General features: G+C 39.4%; 2 protein-coding genes across 2 annotated transcripts; one reads left to right on the top strand and one right to left on the bottom strand.

The window, feature by feature from the left end:
• The first annotated feature begins 2,970 nt into the window (after nucleotides 1-2,970).
• On the top strand, nucleotides 2,971-14,421 carry LOC135477149 (solute carrier family 13 member 2-like). Its single transcript, XM_064757305.1, has 11 exons — nucleotides 2,971-3,136; nucleotides 4,027-4,162; nucleotides 5,143-5,301; nucleotides 5,682-5,810; nucleotides 6,743-6,829; nucleotides 9,439-9,543; nucleotides 11,404-11,504; nucleotides 12,117-12,244; nucleotides 12,673-12,834; nucleotides 13,290-13,427; nucleotides 14,061-14,421. Exons 1-11 carry the CDS (start codon nucleotides 2,971-2,973, stop codon nucleotides 14,214-14,216), a joined length of 1,467 nt encoding a protein of 488 aa, XP_064613375.1. The 3' UTR covers nucleotides 14,217-14,421.
• Nucleotides 14,422-17,462: 3,041 nt separating this feature from the next.
• On the bottom strand, nucleotides 17,463-22,493 carry LOC135476525 (isochorismatase domain-containing protein 1-like). The gene is made up of 5 exons (XM_064756572.1): nucleotides 22,271-22,493; nucleotides 21,652-21,699; nucleotides 20,957-21,118; nucleotides 20,085-20,201; nucleotides 17,463-19,090 (listed from the first exon to the last, which is right to left on the bottom strand). The coding sequence occupies exons 1-5, from the start codon at nucleotides 22,406-22,408 to the stop codon at nucleotides 18,944-18,946; spliced, it is 612 nt and encodes a 203-aa protein (XP_064612642.1). The 5' UTR covers nucleotides 22,409-22,493; the 3' UTR covers nucleotides 17,463-18,943.
• Nucleotides 22,494-22,566: the final 73 nt, after the last annotated feature.

The following is a 22,566-nucleotide window of genomic DNA, read 5'->3' as shown; positions in this document are numbered from 1 at the left end:
TTGTGTTTTCTTTTATGTACGGCGCGAAACTCGGGAAAATATATGTAGTGACAAAGGAGCTATTTGCGCTGAATGAGGTGTATTTGTTACATGACTGATATACCGCCACACAGTATGGGAGTGCTGAAAACTACGGAAGAGCATTATGGCCAAGCGTATATATATATTTTGCATTTCATTCACCTTTGCTTGTTTCCGTGGAGTTTAATGTTCCTTGTGTTAATGTTCGTACACAGGATATGCACACCATATTGGTGGAAGGGGAAACCCGTTTTGCCTTTTAGCTATGTGTGTGGGGGCTGGGGGTGGGGGCTGGGTGGGGTTGGGTGGTGGGAGGTGGGTTGGTACGTCTACGAGTGAAGCGACAATTTGTCGTATTCCAGGACCATGTATGAATTCCAGATGAAATGTTGATTTATGGATTTACCAAACACGAAAGAAAAAACTCTGTAGCCGTTTGGGTATCTTTCTACTCTTCTTCTGAAATACCTTAGGTTATATCAGTTGTCTTTTCTTTTAAGCTCTTTCCTGTCGTACGTGACAATGTCTTTCAGCAATCTACGGATGGTCATGGGTTTACCTTTTGTACTGCCCGGTTTTTTTCTCACCAAAATGGTGGCCGCCGTCGAAAAGGTGAAATATTCTTGAGTACGATGTAAAACCCCAACCCAATAAACTCCTCCCCACCGTCAACGATGCGGCCTAAAGATTTGTAGACCTTGATCTTTCTGTACCATTTCTCACACCTTTAGGTCTACTCCCGCTCATAAAACACTTAGCCTAGATAGTACAAAAACACTGTAGCATTACAGCAAAATGATGTTAACTTACTGCTATTTGTATGTAGATCCCGATGGATAGACTATGAAATTTCCTATTGTTTTACCGCTCAGTTGCGGAGGGTAATGAACCAGGAGCTGTGAGTTGAAGTCCAGCTCATGCTGGCTTCCTCTCCGGCCGTTAGTGAGAAGGTCTGTCAGCAACCTGCGGATGAGCGTGGGTTTCCGCCGGGCTCAGCCCGGTTTCCGCCCATCATAATGCTGGACGTCGTCGTATAAGTGAAATATTCCTGAGTACGGCATAAAACACCAATCAAATAAATAAATAAATGTGAGCTGTCAGTTGCAGGTAACAAGATCTGAGTGTAGATAGCACAAATTCCAGAGAACAGTAAAAAAAAATACTGTTTGTGAAGAGTCCAACTCAGGTTGTCTCGCTTGACGCTCAGAACTGAGAGGTTAGAGCAGGGAAACAGGACTGTGACTGTCAGTATAATGTGACAGGGTGAGATGTCACGTTAAACCCAAAGCATACATATATGCTGACTCTGTGGAAGCCATCTCGCAGACACCAAACATTGCACTCACATCATCCGGGCTACCAGTATGTCTTTATTATTTGGGGCAAAAAGATGTTCAGTACAAAGCCCGTTCTGTTATACGCTGCAGCGAAGCGAACGGCGTTGTTGTTGTTGTCATTGTCAATTATGTACTTCTTCTTATCCTACGTGGGATTTCGTGTCGTTTATTTATTTATTTATTTGATCTATTTTACTCAAGAACATTTCACTTATACGTCGGCGGCCAGTATTATGGTGGGTGGAAACCGGGCAGAGCCAAGGGGAAAACCCACGACCATCCGCAGGTTACTGTCAGACCTTCCCACGTACGGCGGATTTCGTGTCGTGTCGCACCTCGTGGGCGCACATCGTCCAATTTAAACATAGGTTTATACACTATCTGCAACGGCTCCAGAAGTATCGTAATTGGGGAACGGGGAAGTCTACAAATTCCCTGTCTAGGACGTGGTTTGAACCCACAACTAATATGTCCTAGTGCTTGAATGTCAATCGCTTCTAACGACCCGCTTCCAAAATAACATGTAGGGCAGCGTTATAAATGAAAAAAAAAATCATGCAATCCACCATAATGTTACACTTTGCAAAAAATCATCAGGTGGACGTACAAGATTTAAGATGTTGTCAGTCACATTTTACAGCATTTATATGATCTTGTATCATTTTGACACGTATAGAAAATGTTCATAATTGAACTGATTTGTCTTTTAAGAGTGTATTCTTGAAGTTTCATTCTGACTATTTGTTTAACAGGAAGCACGATGCGCCTACGTCTTGCTCCTCATGGCTGTGTTCTGGACCACGGAGATCATCCCGGTATCTGTGACGTCACTCATTCCCATCATCCTCTTCCCGATTCTCGGAGTGATGACCGCCGGGGACACTTGTGGCAATTACATCAAGGTCAATACTCATGGCTTTTAATTCCCATTTGTGGTGTTGTAATGTGAACACTACATTCATAAATGTTCAGATTTATTTCTTTATACTCGGTAATTTGTTGGTATTGTAAAGTGAACATTAAGAACCTTTAAAATGGTATTTGTTCTGATATAGATGTTCTAAAATATCGCTATTGAACGATTTTAAGATGGTTATTACATTAAATCACTTTGTGTCAGTCAAGATGGGTAAAATATGACGAAAGTTTAAAAGTCCAAGGCAAGGAGTTTTTCAAACATTTACACGCTTATCAATTTTGTAATATTGCCTATATCCTGATGTTGTTGTTTTTTGGTGGCTGTGAATGTACAAAATATCCAAATTATCGAAATTATGCCTTGACAGGAATCCACCATGTTGTTTGTTGGGGGTCTGATTGTCGCATGCGCAGTGGAACGCTGGAATCTACATAAAAGAATCGCCTTGAGGGTTCTTCTGTTTTTTGGCGCGGAAACTCACTGGTATTTGGACGTATATATCTAAATCTCTATATTTCTACTGAAATTCCTTAATACTCCACAAAGCTTTCTAACTATTACTGAGTAGTGTTCCATTTTGTCAGAAACCTGTTGAGGTGCGATGGAAAGGCCCGTTATTTCTTCCACTTGTAAATCTATAACCGCTATTTGTAAGTACATGTAAATATCTAGCCGTTGTTTTTCTGTAGGCTAATGTTAGGCATGATGCTACCCACGTGGTTTTTGTCCATGTGGATCAGCAACACGGCCACCACTGCCATGATGCTTCCCATTGTCCAGGCCATACTCGTCCAGCTACAGGAGACAACAGATGGCAGTGGTGAGGGACCGGAAGTCGACAGTGAGTCCAGTACTGAAGGTCAGAGCTTAAACGTTGAACATTAGATAAATTTTATCGGCGATTTAATTTTAATATAACATAACGCTTATCATACAAAAGGAACCTGTTATTTCGCCATAAGACATAAATTATGAATCTTTTGTTTTAATATTAATAATCTCTTGGTGTACGGTTTTAGTTGTGAATGGTCAAAGTACTTATCTTTTGTCTCACAGTTTCGAATTTAGACCTTATAGCTCTTATGCCCCATGGTTTACGGTTTTAGGACGGATATTTAAAACAATTATCATTTGGTTTACGGTTTTAGGTTTGGAAATTATAATGTTTTGTTGTCACGTCTATTGACGTGAATCAAATCATGTGTATTTCGTAGCGGAATGATTATTCAGGGAGAGTTCTCCATTGTTGGAGATAGATTACTGCCTCATCAATGTAAATAAAGACGTGTTCACTTTAGATAGTTACAACATGACAGAAATTCAAAGCATTTAACTCATAATTTACGGTTTTAGGTTTCAGATTTAAACATTCTAAACACTTACCTTTAGTTTTTTGGCTTCACGGATGAATATTCAAATCACTTATTTTTAGTTCTTATCGTTTCAGGTTTGAAAATTCGAAACATTTACCTTTCAGTTCTTTAACCTCAGGTTTGGACATTCCAAACATTGACCTTTAGTTCTTTAACCTCAGGTTTGGACATTCCAAACATTGACCTTTAGTTCTTTGACCTCAGGTTTGGACATTCCAAACATTGACCTTTAGTTCTTTGACCTCAGGTTTGGACATTCCAAACATTGACCTTTAGTTCTTTGGCTTCAGGTTTGGACATTCCAAACATTGACCTTTAGTTCTTTGGCTTCAGGTTTGGACATTCTAAACATTGACCTTTAGTTCTTTGGCTTCAGGTTTGGATAATTCTGGTCTGATCATGGACAATCAGTCTCTGGAAATGGCTGACGTCCAAGACGTGAAACAGACAAATGGCGTCCCTGAGAAACCCGCCATTGACAACGATATGACTCAAATTGGAAACACGGTGGTGTAAGTCGAAATAAATTGAATTTCAACTCTTCCCAGAATTGCCGCAAAGATTGCAATTAAAATGTTCTTAGTTTAAATATGACATTAATACGAAAGGGGCAACAGCAAAAATAGGGGGTTCCAATACAAAACGCCATCAGTATGAAGATATAAACCAAGGCAGCGACGACAATGTGAGGGTTGGTAACTGGTCACATGTAACAGAAGAAATCAGTCCTCTCGTCTCTTCACCTGGGCGAGGGCTCTATTCTAACTGTTGAGGCAAACGCTTCGGTAGAAACGTCTTGTATGCCCGAACACCATGCCCAAAAGAATCATCATCGAACGAAGTACAAATATAGCACACATATAAAATGGGGCTGTACGACACGGAAACGCCATTTGTTGTTCGTTAACAGATCTAATATCTCCGATGCTGTAAGATCGGGTATATAAAGTAACATGTATAACTGTTCACTGGAGGGAGGGGAGTACCTGCCTAAAGTAATACGGGCCCAACCAGAGTGGGGTATTGTTCATCCCTGCGTTGACGATTTGTGGGCAAAACTGGTAAGTTAACTTAGTAGCCTGCTCATGTATTACAAGTTAGCAGGGGACCTTCGTGGCCGAGGTGGTTTGGCTGTATGTGTAAGGTTTGCTAGTAACCGGGTCCTGCCAGGTTTCCTCCCTCCACAATGTAGGCCGCCGTCGTATAAGTAAAATATTCTTGAGTACGGCGTAAAACACCAGTCAAATAAATAAATACATAACAAGATAACATTGGTTCACTCGGTTCGGGAATAAGGTACACGTACCTCAGTGATTGTCCTAAAATAGTGAAAGCGACACCGTTCACTCAACTGACTTCAGGATTTAAGCCCAAGGATGATTGATGTAAGACCAGTGAAACGGTATTGTCTTGTTTATAAGCTCCTTCTTTCTTCAGTATGTTTTTCCAGTTCATTTTATCTGTACTCTTCAAGTTTTGTTTATCCCAACAGAATAGCGGACGATGTTCCGACCGAGGGTTTCAGCGACCGGGAGTACTCACGTCTGTGTAAAGGGATGTCTCTGTGTATTGCATATGCAGCTAACGTTGGCGGAATTTCTACGCTGATTGGAACTGGTCCGAATGTCGTTTTGCAAGGACAAGCAGAAATGTGGGTCATCCTTATTTACTTTAAATGTTTATTGTTTCAACAGATAATGATCTTATAAACATGTAGGCGCCTCTAAATGAACAGTTAGCATTTCATCCATTCTCTTTATGAACAGAAATTCCTTTTGATATACACCCAGTTACACACAAAACACACAAAAGTTGTGCTGAAGACTCTCGCGTGTTTTGGATATAATGGTTTCAATTGATATTAAATTGTGTTTTTCGATATTATGGAATAATACAGATATGGAAAAAATTATAAATGTACGAAAACAATTTAAAACTATTTTTAGTAAATCTGTGGCAGTAAAAGCACAATCCCATGAATCGCCATCCTTATTTCCTTTCGTTTTTGTTCTTGTCTGGTTAAAAACCTAGACTTTTCCAGAAGTATGGAATTGAGTCTGGAGTCTCATTTGGAAGCTGGATGATTTTCGGATTTCCCACCTCTTTAATTTGTGTGGTCATTACCTGGATATGGCTACAGATATTCTTCCTCCGCTGCAGGTATTCACACTTATCATAGATGACGTAAAGCACAGGGAGTAAACGTGGAGCAGTGACCACATGCCAATGTCCCCACCTAACCGGTGAAATCCGGTACTTAGCGTTACTATTCCAACTGTTCGTGTCCCCTAGCACCATGGCTTAAGCAGAATTTGGTAAAAAGAATGCGGTGATGTTAATTGCAGTTCATTAAAACGTCACTGGAATTATTCAAAATGTTGTGTTGTCATCACATTTAATTTACAATGATATTAATTACATATAGTATAACCTATAAATCGCACATCAATAACCAATGTATTTATTTATTTATTGATACATGATCCCTCCCTAATTCGGTTAAGCGATTGGAGTGCTATCGCCATGCATCTGGCCGGCTGTTGACCAATGCCGTTGTGTGTTCGAATCCATGCAGCTGTCTCTGCTCTTTCGGCAGCGGCTTTGAGTCAGCCGGACTGTCACGTGCCTGTCAGAGGGCGGTATAGTTTACGCCAGACATTTCAGTTGCCTCCACCCACACACTGATTACCGAGTGCAGCGTTAAACACCAATCAAATAAGTAAACAAATATTAGTTGACTATTAGTAGCTCTCTTGTTACCACCGTGAGATTATTGTCAGAGGAAAACAACCAACCACACCCAGAATTATTGCCATTTAAATATTCATTTTTATTACATTTTATCACGGACGTCATAGACGTTAGTTCTAAAAAAAAAAACATTTAGATAGATTCTGGCATAGCACATAGCAAAGGCTTAAATTATAGTACTGTCATGATGGTAGGCCTTTAGCCACCACTGAATGTTTAGGCCCTACATTATAAAACAGTAATTACTGCGCAAGACACAACAATATCGCTCAGGAAAAGCCGTCTCGTCAGAATCCAGTATAATAAACGACTTCTTACTCATTTGGGTCATGTACTTATAGTTGCCTGTTCAAAAGATCAAAATCTGGAAGAAGTGCTGCCATCAAGGCTGTTATTCGGAAGGAGTACGATGCACTTGGACCTATCACGTAAGTATTACACAGTTCAAGCATAATCTCGAAGAATCTCGTCTGTTCCGTGTTGCCATGAAATTCAGTGTAAAAGCTGGTATCGAAACTATTTATAAGTGCCTAACACAGCACTACTATATAAAAGAAGTCATGAAGTTTGATTGGACGTTCCAGCTTAAGTAAAAGTGGCCTTTCAGAGTTCAGTGCATGCTATATGGTGGAATTTGGGATATTTTGCATATCCCCTTAAAGGGCTCTCGGATGCCAGTTAACCCGAGATAGTACGAGATTTTCCGGGACTAGCATAATCACAATATCTACAGTGTCAATCAAGTATGCCATTGTGGCTCCCTAGACGCAGACTGGTACAGGCTTCTTTCATTCTGTAGCGATTTGAAAAGCTTTCGTCTGTGTAATATTGATGAAGAGATTTCACACAACAGCTGTTTGTACATGACAGAAAGGTACATTCTAGTCCTCTCACATTCACTCCTCGCTTCATGTGTATTACCCATAATGCCTCTAAGGGGATTATCATAGATCACATGATAGTCGTTCAACAAGCCAACTCCTTGGAATCTGTCAGTGATTCCATGAACAACTTCCTTGACGTCTGGTGTAGACAGGTTCTTGTGAAAGTCTGGTTTAGGTGTGGCGTTCACTTAGCTGTTTGAAATCTGTTTAAGTCTGTTGCTGTGTTAAACCAAAGAAGCGATATGCAAGGTTTGTGAGCGAGGTAAAAGTCAACACTGCATGAATTGTGTTCACTTTCCACAATGGCTTGAAATGTCCCAAGTATGTTTAAGGACGTGTCAGATAGGGCTGGACTTGACTACATTTACTGATACTCCACTGTCAATCTACACTTTCACTGTGGCACCGCCTATACAAACATTTGTTGTAGGTGTTCTGGTAGCAGAGTTTAAATGTCCAATGTGGTTTGTGGCTGTGAAGATGTAGCCATTATCTGATGTATCATTCTCAGATGTGGAATCATCAACTGTATATGTGGTGTCCAAGTAATTTACATATTTCTGTTTCATATTCATATGTTGTTCATTCATTTGTTTTTTGTTTTGTCCACCATGACATACTTTTGAAAAATGGTTTAATTTACTGCATATCTGACCTTTAGCTGGACAAGGGTTTCCTTTATGTGGCCAGTTTCCACCGCAGTTCCTACAGATATTGTTAGATCTGTTGTTTGCATTGTGTTTCTGGTGTCTGATGTCGTTTTTCGGCGAATTTGTAACTTGGTTTGGCTTAGACTGGCGATTTGCAACATTGTTTCCGTGTTGTGCACGTCGGTTTGCTACAAAGTGGAAAATGTTGATGGCGTGTTCAGAACTGGTTTCGGTGTGCTGGGACTGCACGTCTCATGTTTCAAAAACTCAAGCAATCTAGAGAATATCATCAAGCGTTATGTTTGCATCTCTGAGAAATCTCCGTTAAAGAAGAGTCGATTGACATTTTTCAACGTCATGATCAGCAATCACTTGATAAGAAAATGATTCGTGGAACCGTCGGTTGTGTATCTCATCAACAGCTGGTTTCCCACCCTGAATGGGTACAAAAAACAAAAAATGAAAATCGATAATCACTAATAGAAGAGAATATTGCCAAAATAACGGGGATGTAGAAAATGAATTTAAAGAAAAATGGAGTAGCAGCTACAAGTCATTCAAAGAACAACCAAATGTATAACATTATGCGAGCGGAAGTCAGGGTGAAAGGATGACCGTTGCATATACACGTTAGTCGTTTGATTGGTGAAAATAAACTATATACCCATTAGTTGCCCAATGGCTTGAGTTGAGCTCAGGAGTTCTACCTGGTGTTTACTAAGAGAAAGGCAAATGTGTTGTTAGACAAAATATAAACTGACGAAGCTTGTATTTGTAATTTACACGGTAATATACAGCTATAGATTTGGTTGATAACATGTTAACAAGATTTAACCGTCTTTGCATGGGCTTGTCTGCAAATTTGTGGTTATATGACATTTGTGGTTATGTGCACATGACATTTTACGACAGAACGATCAAGCCAATGTAAGCGTATATATGCTTATATATATGAATACCTCTGTTAAAGCAAAACATAACGACTACCCAGCATCCCTGTTTCGTGGCAAAAATCAGAGAACATTAAAAAAACAACGTATCATGTTTATGTGAAAACGCGATTAAATGTAAAACAAAGACGCGATTAAATGTAAAACAAAGACGCGATTAAATGTAAAACAAAGACGCGATTAAATGTAAAACAAAGACGTGATTAAATGTAAAACAAAGACGCGTACATTACATAACATTGACTATGGGGTGTCCAAGGTATTTTTGGGTCACCAGTACAAAAGGTGAGGAATTCCCCAAGTCTAGTGTCAGGAACTTTGTTCAATAACAAACGCAATTAATTAAGTAAATGCAACGTTCATGTCATCTCAACAACTGACATCTATTTTTGTTCTTGAACATCGGTGTGTGGTTCGTACATATATATATATATATATATATATATATATATATTTGCGGCTTTACCGTTACACCCGCTTGTACGTGTTACACAAGTTGTTGCGGTTAACACAACACCTGATTACTTAACCACATTTTACTGTTTCTGTTCAGATTTGCGGAAGCAGCTGTTTTAGCTCATTTCATCATCGTGGCCATTTTGTGGTTAACCAGAAGGCCACAGTTTATTTCTGGATGGGGAGACCTGTTTCCTCCCAAGTAAGTGATGAGACAATTACCGGAGCCATGATTAAATACCAACACCCAACATCTTGGTTTCTAGCGTTCACTTCCTGGCTGTATCCTGCGTACAGAACAAGGCATTTCTTGTATCAAGACATTCCAGAACGCATTTCTTACATTCCGATCTTTTGATGATTAGCACATGTTGTACTTAGTATTTGCTACACATTTCCCTATATTTAATCCGGGTGTTGATACGTCGGTTTAATATTTGTTGTGTTTCATTTAAGGTAAATTTTCTGACACATTTGGAAGGTTTTTTAACCCCGGATACCTTTTACCATAAAAAGTAATATTGAATGTGATAGTATGACGGCTTAGAGTTTTGGTTTGTTGAAAAATAGTATCTATGCAAAGAATAAATGTTGGCCTAGTCGTTAGTATGCTAGCGCAGCACAATGGCACAGTGGTCTTTAACCAACTTGCTGTGAGTTCAAGCCTAGTTCATGCAGGCTTCCACTCCGGTCGTACAGCTGTATGAAGGTCTGGCAGCAACCGGTAGATTGCCGTGGGTTTCTGTCGGGTTTCCACCCACCATAATGCTGGCCGCCGTCGTATAAGTAAAATACTCTGAAGTATAGCGTGAAACACCAATCAAATAAATACATTCCTTCAGACATTGAACAACTTTGGCACGAATTTGTTTTTCGGAAAAAAATTTTCTCCCGCTTTTCCCTTTTCTCCCTTCATCATAAATAGAACACCATAAGGTGAAAGTTGAATACCACAAACCATTCTTTTCTTGTACGATAAGATTAATGGTTCTGGTATTGAATGATTATGGCTGAATGTGACGTTAGCAATATTTCAGTCATATCGGGGCGACTGATGTTTATGGTATTCAGACTTAAACTGTAAGAATTGAATGCAAATTTACAGCCTAAAGCACTGTATATTGTTACAGTAAATCAAGATGTAAATATTTTACACCATTTTCCAGCGCAATCCTGCACCTATGTGGTGTAATTTTACTCTAGTTGATGTGTGTTTACAGCATTGTCTGTAAAACTGTAACGGCTTGACCGTTTACAGTGCACTTTGCTGTAAATATACACTGGTTTCCTTGATACATATGTAGATTTTGTTCATTTGCAATGGAGTTGACGGATTATTTACAATGGTATATATATTAATATACTTCTATTTTGGGTGTAAATATAAAACAGCACACCTTGTAAATCTACAGTGAAAAGAAAAATTGCCAGCACTTTTCACTGTAAAGTTACAGTGTAATTTCTTACAGTGTAGCTTGCTGAATCATTTATATCTTCAGCAGGACAAGATATTCTACGGTCTCCATATAGTGAGTTTACAGCAGCTGTTGTTTCACACCTAATCACAGGCCTACTTTTCTCTATTTTAATTATCTGGGAGATTAGGCTCAAATTTTAAAATTGGAATCGGTCTAATTATTGTTTCAGGGGCCTCCGTGGCTCAGTCGGTTAAAGCGCTAGCGCAGCGTAATGACCCAGGAGTCTCTCACCAATGCGGTCGCTGTGAGTTCAAGTCCAGCTCATGCTGGCGGCCGTACGTGAGAAGGTCTGTCAGCAACCTGCGGATGGTCGTGGGTTTCCCCCGGGCTCTGCCTGGTTTCCACCCACCATAATGCTGGCCGCCGTCGTATAAGTGAAATATTCTTGAGTACGGCGTAAAACACCAATCAAAAAAAAAAAAAAAAAATTATTGTTTCAAAATTTAGAGTATCGTCAGAAACGACAATTGTGATGATTTTCCACAGACTAATAAGTTCTTCCTACGGCATTGTTTCTACTATTGACAATATATACGTACTTTCACTGTGGTATATAGGATAACATACCTAATGACTGTTGACAGATACGTCGGGGACTCCACTGCTGCCATATTAGTGGCTTGCATTCTGTTCATTTTCCCTTCTAAACTACCCCGGGTTTTCTGCTGTGGACCTAAGGAGTATGGTGAGTGGCGATGGTATTTCTATGTTTATATTCCATTTCATTCTATTTAATGCTTTATTTGAGCAAATGAGTCTATAATTTATATTCCATTTATTTTATTTTATATTCCATTTATTTTATTTTATATTCTTTTTATTTGGTACATTAAAAGCATTAGAGCCGATAAACTATGTTTACGTGTATATCCCACTTTATTTCATTTTATTTCTATTTTACTTTATTCTATATTCCATTTCAATGACACCACTTAGCCGATAATCTATGTTTATAAGCCATCTTATTTTATTTTATATTTCCCGTCATTTGGTACAATGGTCCATTTGTCTGCATTGGAGTTTGATTGTCTGGAGAGTTTGGCATTGTCTAGATGTATAATTTAGCACTGCCTGTAGAGGAAACATCATATTGCCTTTTAAGACGACTTGGAATTGTTTAAGGAGAAAACACGGCACTGACTGAGATATTTAGACATTGTCTTTAGCAAACCTGGTACTGCCTATAGAGGAACTTGGCGTTTCGCAAAGTAGAAACTCTACATTGCCTATAGAGGAAACTTGACTTCCTTTAACGAACCTCTCAGTGTTTCATGGATTTGCCTGTTTTTCTTGGTAGATTTTGACCATTCGGAAAAGGGACAGAAAGTTGAGCCTCTGTTGACTTGGAAAGACGTTCATCACGGATTACCCTGGATGATAGTCTGGCTTTTGGGAGGAGGATTTGCCCTAGCAGCAGGCTCTCAGGTAAACCACCCAGGGTCGAAATCCTACTGCTACCCATTTGTTGTTAGTCTCCGTTGCGCGACATAAACTTCTGATTATGGAGGCAACCCACCGACACCTTATTTGTGCACCTCTTTTTGATATCTCTTACATTGTCTACTATCAGATGTTTTTCTATGAATTCCACTGTTATGATTTGCTATGATTTTCCGATTTGCTTCGTTCGCTGCATGGCTCTGATTTCAGTGAAATCTTCCGCTAATAATCATTAAAATGAATTAATAATTGTGGTTGCGTTAACATACAAAGAAAGTAAACATATACTCCAACAGAGATTAATTTAAGTCTGATGTAAAAAATAGATAAATAAACAAATACATAAATAAGTACATAAATAACAGGACAGACTATATATTACTGCAAATTTAAGATATATCCTCGTGTTGCAGAAATCTGGACTGTCTTCTTGGATTGGCCAACAACTGACTGTTTTCGGGGATCTCCAGCCCTGGGTGATGGTGCTCATCATTACGTTCATTGCTGCCGCTGTGACTGAAGTAACCAGTAACACAGCTATCACCACCATCATAACGCCGATTCTCGGAGAACTGGTAAGCGATCTAATTGCTTTGAAAGCGTTCCTCAGAGGTTCATATATTCATTGGATTGGGTTGCACTCAAGATGTTTGAACTTATGAGATATCGTTCAGTTAAATGCCAGAGGAAACGCCTCTGCCAGATATCTGACAAACCTCACGTCTTGAAAAAATCCAAACTAGCCAGGGCGGGATTCGAACTTGAGCATGGGCTTGAGGTGGTACGATTTCCTTAGGCGAATTCACCATTGATTTCCTCGGTTAACCACATACATGAAACCCTTGAAAGTATACATGTACAAGCTATAGGTACCCTAATACAGTGGATGTTCATGAGAAAATATGGCTCTGTAAAAGTGTTTTATGACATTCTGTCTTTAAACAACTATTAAAGTTTGTCGTCAGCTAGTACTCAAACGGCTCGAAAACAACATACAGGTGACGTTATCTTCAGTGTGTTTATCCTACAGGGTCTGCAGGTGGGCGTTAACCCTTTGTACCTGATGTTCCCAGCCGCCATTGCCACCTCTTTCGCTTTCATGTTGCCCGTGGCCACTCCGCCCAATGCCATTGTCTTTTCACACGGTCACGTTAAGGTTAAGGATATGGTGAGTATAGTGACACTGTCCCGCAAATCTACCGCGTATATGAAAACCTGCCCCCTGCTTCCTTCAGGAGTTGACCTTTTATATATGTTTCTGGTTCACCATACGTTGCATTATTTTACTATATCTGCCTGTATATTTCGTACAACAAACAACCGTGCCCTCGCTGACAGGGTTAAGTTATTTCACCGGTTACTGTTTGATCATTTTTCAACTTATCGCAGGGTTGTCGATGCTCTGGTTTTACTCTCTATGTTGTTGTATATTACATTGTATTCCTGCGTAAACAAGGACTCTGCTAGTGGACTAATCATCCCCCAGGCTTGGGCCCTTTTGCACCGTTTTCATGTTAATAATTGTTTATGGCAACAAAGCATTTAAAGTAATTCTAGACCAGTTCCCCTTTGTATTGACTTGATTCCGACTCGATGTTAAGTGAGAATAGCACAACTTTTGGGGTCAGTACGTATCGGTATACGCATCACCAATATGGTGAGCAAGCTTTTACGTTACTCTTGATGAAGCGGGTCAAATGAGCCCAGGCACTCCTGTTCACTCCACCCATGCAATTGTATAAGTGAACAGTTTTGAGCATGGCGAACGGCAACCGAATAAATGACATTTATAACGTTTCAGGCGGCGGCTGGCTTCATGTTAAACATTGTATGCGTCTTGGTGCTTAACCTGGCCACGAATACCTGGGCGAATGCTTACTTCAACTTCGACGTCTTCCCAGAACAGATGCTTCAGAATTCATCACTGGCACGGAATACAACGTCACTTCTGGCTTAACGCATTCCCAAAGGCTTGTGACTGCAGTCTGTATTCAACATCTCTGGCATCGTGCAATAGAGGCCGTGTAACCAAGATCGTGATGCTTCACAAATATATGACTCAACTTCAACATTCCTGCCATAATGTCAGAGGTCATGCTACTGTATATGATGGATTTATTTATTTATTTGATTGGTGTTTTACGCTGTACTCATGAATATTTCACTTACAATACAGCGGTCAGAATCATGGTGGGAGGAAACAGGGCATAGCCCAGACGAAATCCACGACCATCCGCAGGTTGCTGGGAGACCTTCCAACGCATGGAACGGAGGTACTACAGTATATGATGGAAACGAGAATTTCTACGTACGTAGAAATGGCTCAACAATATAACTCATATTCAACATTACTGGTTAGACGTAATGGAGACCATGCAAACAGAAGCGTCTATAAAGGACTGAATATGGACTTATCACGTCCATGTTATATTACAATGGTTTTTGGCAATATTCAACATTCCTGGTTTGATGCAATGGACTATGTAACTAGGACCGACCCCGAAGTCCTGAAAAGGGATTTACCACGCCCATGTCACGTTATGGTGGTTTTGGCAAACCACTCATTTTCAACTTTACTGACACGATGCAATATTACTAATGTAACTGTGAACAACAATCCATGATGTCCATGATGGCATTGCCTATTACTTATATTCAACATTTCACTCACCATGCAGTAGAGGTCATCAAGGGTTGTACAGAGACAGTCCGTATCATAACACGATGGGTTTGGCACATGACTCGAAATCACCATTCCAGACACGGTGCAACAGAGGCCATGTAACTGTGAGAGGCAATCAAGAGTTGTATGGAGACACTCTCCAATTCCGTGATATAAAACGATGGCTTTGATACAAGACTCCATCTCACCATTCCAGGCACGATTCACCAGTGGTCATGTAACACTGAGCGACCACCAACGGCTGTTAAAGACTCTCCAGGTCTGTTTTATAATATAATGGTTGACAGATAAGACTCATAATTATAAATGTATATTTTCATATTAGCAAGGCACACACATATCACTCATAATATTAAATGTGTATTTTCATATTACCATTGGTCAATAAAATATTAACATTGGTTTATCACCAAGACTCTCAAGTCTGAGTTTTAACGTGATGTATTATAAGAGGCACGATTGTCGATCTATACAGTTTCATGGCTGTCTAAGGTAATATGGGTTTATTATAAATATTCATGTATATTTATAATAAAATGGTTTATGGCGCTCGTGATATGAGTAAATGTATAGGCCCATGTTTTCACAGGAATAACAATTCACTTAGCTCCAGTGCTGAGTTATCAAAGTGACACGTATCACTGGAAAGCCTTGACTAGTGTGTCAAGGTTATTCCATCAAACACCTTCACTTTAGGTTTCTTGAGTTTGTGAACGAGTATGATCCTCGCGGATGTTAATATGGACAGTGTCCAGGATCTCTGGCACTCTGCTTCATAACTGTGCCTGAACACACTTAACCCGGGGCTCTATTTTCATCGTGTTGAATTAGATCGCCATGTTGTATTTATGAACAGCTGAAATCGAGGCTGGACTGAGATACATATTTTCATTATTGACAAGTTATAATTTGTACAAGATTTGAATAATAGGCTTTAATCAATGTCTATATATATATAATGATTACACACATAAGATGATAACTATAAGTCTCCAGCATACACCTATAGACTTGCATATACTCAGATACATGTGTGGTATGCTACCTCAGAGTCGTTATCTCCTTTAAGACATGCTTGTTTTGTTGACAACTCTAGTTTTCACAACTACGAGTGCTGTCTCGAGCTGCATGGCAGTGCCTTTCCCGTTCTGAACAATATACAACGATCCCAGTGCTTTAACTTTACTCTAGGTATCCTGTGACATTTTTGGAGAACATTATCTACACAGTTTAGCATACGTAGTTACGTTAAAAATTCTCTGTGGTGACCGACTTGTGAGCAACTATAGCTTGTCATTGGCATCCATGGGATGATTGTGGAACTTTAAAGGGATGCATTCTTAGTATAATTAATGTTCAACGCTGAACTCAAGAAAGTTTCACTTCCTCAAGGGCGATCAGGTTTATGGGCGGAGGAAGCCTGAGCGCTGCAGAAAAAACATCGCTTAAGCCTCTGTGCCATCTTTAGCGAAGCACAACGATCTGGCGTTAAGTGAAGAAAAACAGGTTTGAACTTTCCAGTTCGTACTTGTCCTGCTACACTTTCTTGGCTCGTTGTGCAAATCGTCTGGATTGGCCGATCGAGTTCGCTACAAGAGTGTTCAAATCTTCAGCGCTGTATTAAACGCTGTCGCCTACTTAGTGTTTCTTCCGTTCACACGTGCCACTGCCGCGTCCTAGTTCGCACTGCATTGTTATTAAATTCGTTGCTAAATCAAGCGGAGTCTCCAACTGTGTCCCGTTGATTCAATTCTCATCTGGCAAACCCGAGGACATTTTTCGAAAATTTAAAATTATCTCTGGCCTAAAATATTGTACCAATTTCGTACGGTTATCTTTGTTTTTCGCTGAATGAATCGCCACAGGGCGACTGAAGCTTAAGTTGATTATTTATTTATTTGACTGGTGTTTTTACGCCGTACTCAATAATATTTCACTTATACGACGGCGGCTAGCATTATGGTGGGAGGAAACCGGGTAAAGCCCGGAGGAAACCCACGACGATCCGCAGGTTGCTGACAGACCTTCCCACGTACGGCCGGAGAGGAAGGGTTAACCTCACATCTTGCGTTTCATTGCGATTGACAAGCAAAGTACCTGACCATAACTTCTCCGCCACTGAATCGCAAATATTGTTGTATAGATCATTACACTTGTATCCAAAATAAGGATATCCTTAATTTATGTGTTAACTTAGATTTGGTATCAAGGCTACAAAAGAGCTGGCTTGTAAGAGACGCATGAATGCAAAACTTCACATAAAGTACTGAAGTCGTAAATTTGGTAATTTACGGTAGTTAATATGCACACATAGCATCAGCAATGGAACGTCCTCCTCGCGATATTGTGCTTTATATGCATGTAAAACTTCAATTAAATCTACTTTCTTAGATACCACCCCCTATATTTATTTAACACTGATTCGTATATAACATACACTAAATATGTAATTAAGAGTTATGTAATTTACATTCGTAAATATCATTATGTACACAGCGAATCAACGACATAACATCCCTCTGGTGTTATTGTGCTGTACAAGTGTGCAAAACTTGAACTCAATACATGCAGTGCTTTTTAAAATACAACCCCTAACAATTTCTTTAGCATTGCCTGCTCTGATGTTATTGGACGCCGACTCTCTGGATATGACGTAAACTACGTGCCTGTACAGACCTAAACCAAGTAATTTGGCGAAAGTGGACTTTCTGTACTATGACGGTTGCTTCTTAATTGAATCAGACATTCGCTCGTTCCGTTCCTGCTTGAAGGCAGGAAACATGCCAGGTTCCTGCCTTGGTGAAGTGGTTTCCTCCACCGGTACACCTAACCGCCATCATAGGACTGGTGTATTCTTGAATACACCAAGCCATACAGGAACTACAACACAGAGTAAATACTGGCTACAATAGACATTATGAAGTGTTTATATACTTAGCTGTATTCCTAATATGCTGGGAAGAGAGATTACCTGTATGACACCATGAATGACTTGCATTTGCTACAATAAGTATAAATATGACACTTTCTCAAAAACACATGTGCATTTCTGCAATTTTAGCACAATCTTATATTGTTTCACGTTTCATGAGTTCTACACTGAGTTATATTAATAATGTCAGAAGTGCATCAGTCAAGTGGTGTAGTATAGTTGCAGCATGAGGTCTGCAACTCAAAACATTAATTGAGGTGTATCCAAAACCATGAAGCATTCAAGTGATCTACACCTCAAGTGTAAGAGCTCTATGACTTTTTTAATGGTTGCTTTGGAGTATTTGATCTACTCATATTTCAATCACTCACAATTTAGCCACACTATGCATGTATTTTTTAAAAATTTCGCAAAACTTTGACGCAGCACATGTACATCTATTGAATATAAAGACATCCACCTCAGAGTTGCAGACAAAGTGACCTGAAGCTCATTCTGTTTCACACCTCCATTAATTACACCCTATCTACACCCCATGGGTGAAAGAATTTTTTCCAAGAATTTCATAATTTTTGTTCACCAACATTTTCACGAACCATTAGGTTTAAGAACTTACCTGTATGTGTAGTTTATTTATCTGTTTATTTCAAAGACACTGTAATATGATATTTAACATTTAAAAATCAAGTACACTTTAGGGCATATTCCAAAATAAACTCTCCTTCCAGGCTTCCCAAGGCCTTGAAAATCTTACAATGAAATTCATGTACTTTAGTACAATAATTTCCAGGACCAGTGGAAAGTTTTCTAGGTTGCTGCAAATACCACTGCACCATCCAGCATAACACCATTCTGTACACCTTCCCTGATTTAAATGCAGCTCCATTCTGAAGCATTGGGCTCATTGTTCATAACACTCCAAGAATCACCAGACAAGTTTGTCACAGGGAACGTGGAGTCACCAACTGAGTTTTCACAACCTGTCCAATCAACAGGTACATGGAAGTCCACAACACAGTGGTTCACAGTTCACGAGAGATGTTGTCACTAGATACACCCACACATTGGTTCACAGTTGAGCCACAAGCCCTGACTCTGGGGCGCTGACTTTGATCAGAGACTGCACCTCCTTGAACTTTGGGTGGTCCTTGTCTCCAACCAGCTGCAGGAGGATGGCTTCACTGGTAGTGACTACAGCCCCTATCTGACGCAATCGCTAAAACAGAGTACAGAAATAAAATTAACACTGTATGTAATTAATCACTTCTGATTAGGCAATAAAATTTTTATACCAGTGCTGCGTCATTCTCAATTTTCACAACACTCTAATAGTAGCCACTACACACTGCCTATAGGTAGGCCTGCCTGTGGCAGGGCAGCAGATGGGTTTGAACTTGCACTGTCATCGGTAAGATGTCTGTGGTCTTCAGGAAAAACATATTTGACCACTCACTCCACCACCAATACACAGTTAGTGAATTTTCAATGGGAGACTCGAGGATAAGCTACACAGAAGGTTCAAATGACAGCACAATGCATCGTTTTCTTCTGTGACATTACATGCAGTGCCCCATACAACATAAACGTTTCATAAGCACACATACATCGATAAGTGTAATGAAATAAAGGAAAGAATTCACGAGTTCTTGACACAGGCAGGAAGGAGTTTTTGAGGTCCCCATTACATCAAAATAGTATCTTTAAAAGTTTTTGAGTTCATATTATTGTATTTGTGCATGTGTTTAATTGGTGTTTTACGCTGTACCATTATTCAAGAATGTTTACACATACAGCCCTGTCAATGGCAGTGAGGTTCATGGGTGGGAGACAAACCACCACACTTCACCAGGTACCTGACAACCTTCCTGGTTATGGGGATCACCAAGTACACATGAGAAGTAGCCTGAAGAGTTACCTCCCCTTGTTCTGTGCTGCCAACCATGGGTCAGATAATAAAGAAACAAAAAGTACAGGCCTATAATGTATTATATAATGACACTTGCATTCATTTTCACTTAAGTTTCCATGAGAAAATTAGGAACGGCAAATTATAAAGAAATGCAAATACAGAATAATCTGTAATGTTTATGTCTGGGATAGTCCTCCTGTAGACTCTGTAGACAATACCAAAGAAGAGCTCAAAAAATGTCACAGAACTCTTCAATTGTCCATATTAAAAAGATAAAAATACTAATTACAATCAAATTTACCTCCAGGGCAAAAACTCTGTCCATCTGACTACGAGATGAGCACGCATCAGCCACAACATGGACCTCAATGTTCCTGGCTAGAAGGTCAATCGCTGTCTGTTGTATGCATACATGAGTCTGTATTATAGGTAAAGAAAAATAAAATTTACTTACTTAGTTACTGGATTATTGCTAGACATGATAGTCAGCAAGTTTTCACTGCAGTGTCCAGCGGAAAACCATTGATCTTTGGAAAGTAATTGACAAACTTTGAAGACTAGTAGTCTTCAATAAATGTTATACTGTGTCAATGGCCAAACGAGCATTAATGACTCTACTTATCATCACCACGAATCTACAAAGCCCTTGCCCAAGGCTGGGTTTGAACCTTCACCTGTTGTGTCCTAGAAATTGAAAGATAAGACCCTTCTGCAAATATACCACAGCCTGACAACAAACTTTCGCATAACAATTACAATTTTGTCTAATTTTAATGGGTGCATGTGATCAAGCATTCTAACATTACCCAGAGTCACTGATATTCACACAAGGCGTGAAAGTATGTAATAAAATCACCAACCTTTGGCAGGCAACTCACGTACTTTCCAATCCATGTCACACTTACTTTCAACTGCATTGCAAACTCATGGTGTATGCTGTATTGGTGGAAAGCAACTTATTTCAAATGAACTTCAATAAAAAATGCTTAAACTATATAGCCTTGTGACCATTTTATCTCTACGGCCCAGTGAACAGTCGAGAGTGGGAAATCTGTCCAAGGTTAGTGTAGAAAGACAATCTCCTGATACACATAACATTTTCAGACAGTCTATGTCCTCAAAAAAGGGTCAGACAGTGAACACAAGGGCCCACGACTGCACAACAATAAATACCTCGATTCCAAAGAGAACAACGTGCTGCACATCTCCATTGCACAGTATCTTCATCTTCTCCTCAACTTCGGGCACAAGCATGCTGAACTTTGTTTTAGGAGCAACAACAACAGCAGTGGAGACATCCAGCTCAGTCACTGTACTGCCAAGGCCTTTTGGATACTGAATAAAAAGGGTTAGAGACCCAACTATAATTCAAGTAACTCGAAGTCAAAATCAGCAAACATGTTTTGTTTTGGCATGGCTCATTTTAAAATAGGTTACGTTTTTTGTTTTTGTCAGTTAAATGAGTGAACTATGCCTCCCTAAGCTTTATTTAAATACACGTAAAATATTTTTCTCATCTTAAAACCTTTTCTTCACACAAAACCGCAAATTCAGATTTGCTTTCATTGAAATAAAAATGTAATTTCTATTCCAAGAGCAGACACATACAATACATCATTTTACATTGGCTACTGGTCTCAAATAAAAAACATATCCACAAAAAGATCTTAACTGTAGACAATGAAATAAATTGTACACACTGCACAGAATTTTAATGTCAAGAAATGGAATCATGCATGAAAAGATTATAACATGGCTATCAAACCTTTAGGTCAATTAAACTGAAATTCGATTGTTGCAATATATGATGATCTTACATTTAACGGCCACATCACAACAATTAAAGTTTAAACCATCAAAATTTATACCTGTTCTGTGACAACAAGTGGGATTTGGAGGATTGTTGATGCTTGGACCTAAATTAAGACAAAGAAACAATGGTATTAGGTACGATACGGATATGTATCATTTACAGTCATAACAAACATGTTTATAAGTTTGTGATACTATGTACCTTCGGGAAATTAAAAAAAAAAAAACATGAAAATGACAACCCAAGGAGTACTTAGAAACTTGTCATTCATTCGACGATGCTTCACTCATCAGACAGTTCTGGTCTACTCTGTAACTCAAAATCGTAAACAACTGAACCATTATTAAAACCTATCACTTTATCTTCTTTATGAAGCTGCAATGTATATAATCCTATGTTTTTAACGATGCATATCCCATGGAATGGAGTAAAACTGGCTCATAATACCAGTACTAGTTTATATAGCAGTTATCGACTAAATGATTAAATACGGTCTCACGCAGAGCTGCCATAATGAGCAGCGGACTTAGTCTGCATTACGTTCCCAGGGATCATCGTGTATCACTGTACTCGATGTTGCCGGCCGGCGATTTTCAGAATCACACGCGTCACCGTCCTAAAGTGGCTCAAAAAAACATTCATTATCCAGAAAACCTGATAAATTTTAGTCATACCATGCGTTTTGAGACTTCTAGTATATCTGGAAAGTATTTGATGGCAGGTCGGAATTTTTCCTGCATGTCACACAAGAAAAATGCCGTTTGATCCAGGACAATATTTCCTAATTTTCGGACACCGCCATTTTTGTCCATTCTGTGACAGCCAGGTCATGTGACCTGTAAACTCTTGTTGTTTCACAGAACTTCCTGTGCCATCGTACCCCTTATCGTCGCTGGAAAAGTTTCTTTATCCACAACATGCGAACTAAACGTATCCAAGGTGTGGCATTTTGAGCCTGCTACAAAAATAG

The sequence above is a fragment of the Liolophura sinensis genome, chromosome 10, assembly GCF_032854445.1.
Source record: "Liolophura sinensis isolate JHLJ2023 chromosome 10, CUHK_Ljap_v2, whole genome shotgun sequence".
Lineage (NCBI taxonomy): Eukaryota > Metazoa > Mollusca > Polyplacophora > Chitonida > Chitonidae > Liolophura > Liolophura sinensis.
Note: the sequence above shows the minus strand (reverse complement) of the source record. Positions and strands in the feature narration are given on the sequence as shown.

Excerpts from the sequence above, each read along its gene's own strand:
- LOC135476525 (XM_064756572.1), bottom strand. The coding sequence starts at position 22,408 with ATGGACAAAAATGGCGGTGTCCGAAAATTAGGAAATATTGTCCTGGAT. Across the intron at positions 21,700-22,270 it reads TAGAAGTCTCAAAACGCATG|GTCCAAGCATCAACAATCCT; the intron begins GTATGACTAAAA and ends GTCTTAATTTAG. Across the intron at positions 20,202-20,956 it reads TTGTTCTCTTTGGAATCGAG|ACTCATGTATGCATACAACA; the intron begins GTATTTATTGTT and ends CCTATAATACAG.
- LOC135477149 (XM_064757305.1), top strand. The coding sequence starts at position 2,971 with ATGTTAGGCATGATGCTACCCACGTGGTTTTTGTCCATGTGGATCAGC. Across the intron at positions 5,302-5,681 it reads TTGCAAGGACAAGCAGAAAT|ACTTTTCCAGAAGTATGGAA; the intron begins GTGGGTCATCCT and ends TTAAAAACCTAG. Across the intron at positions 5,811-6,742 it reads ATATTCTTCCTCCGCTGCAG|TTGCCTGTTCAAAAGATCAA; the intron begins GTATTCACACTT and ends ATGTACTTATAG.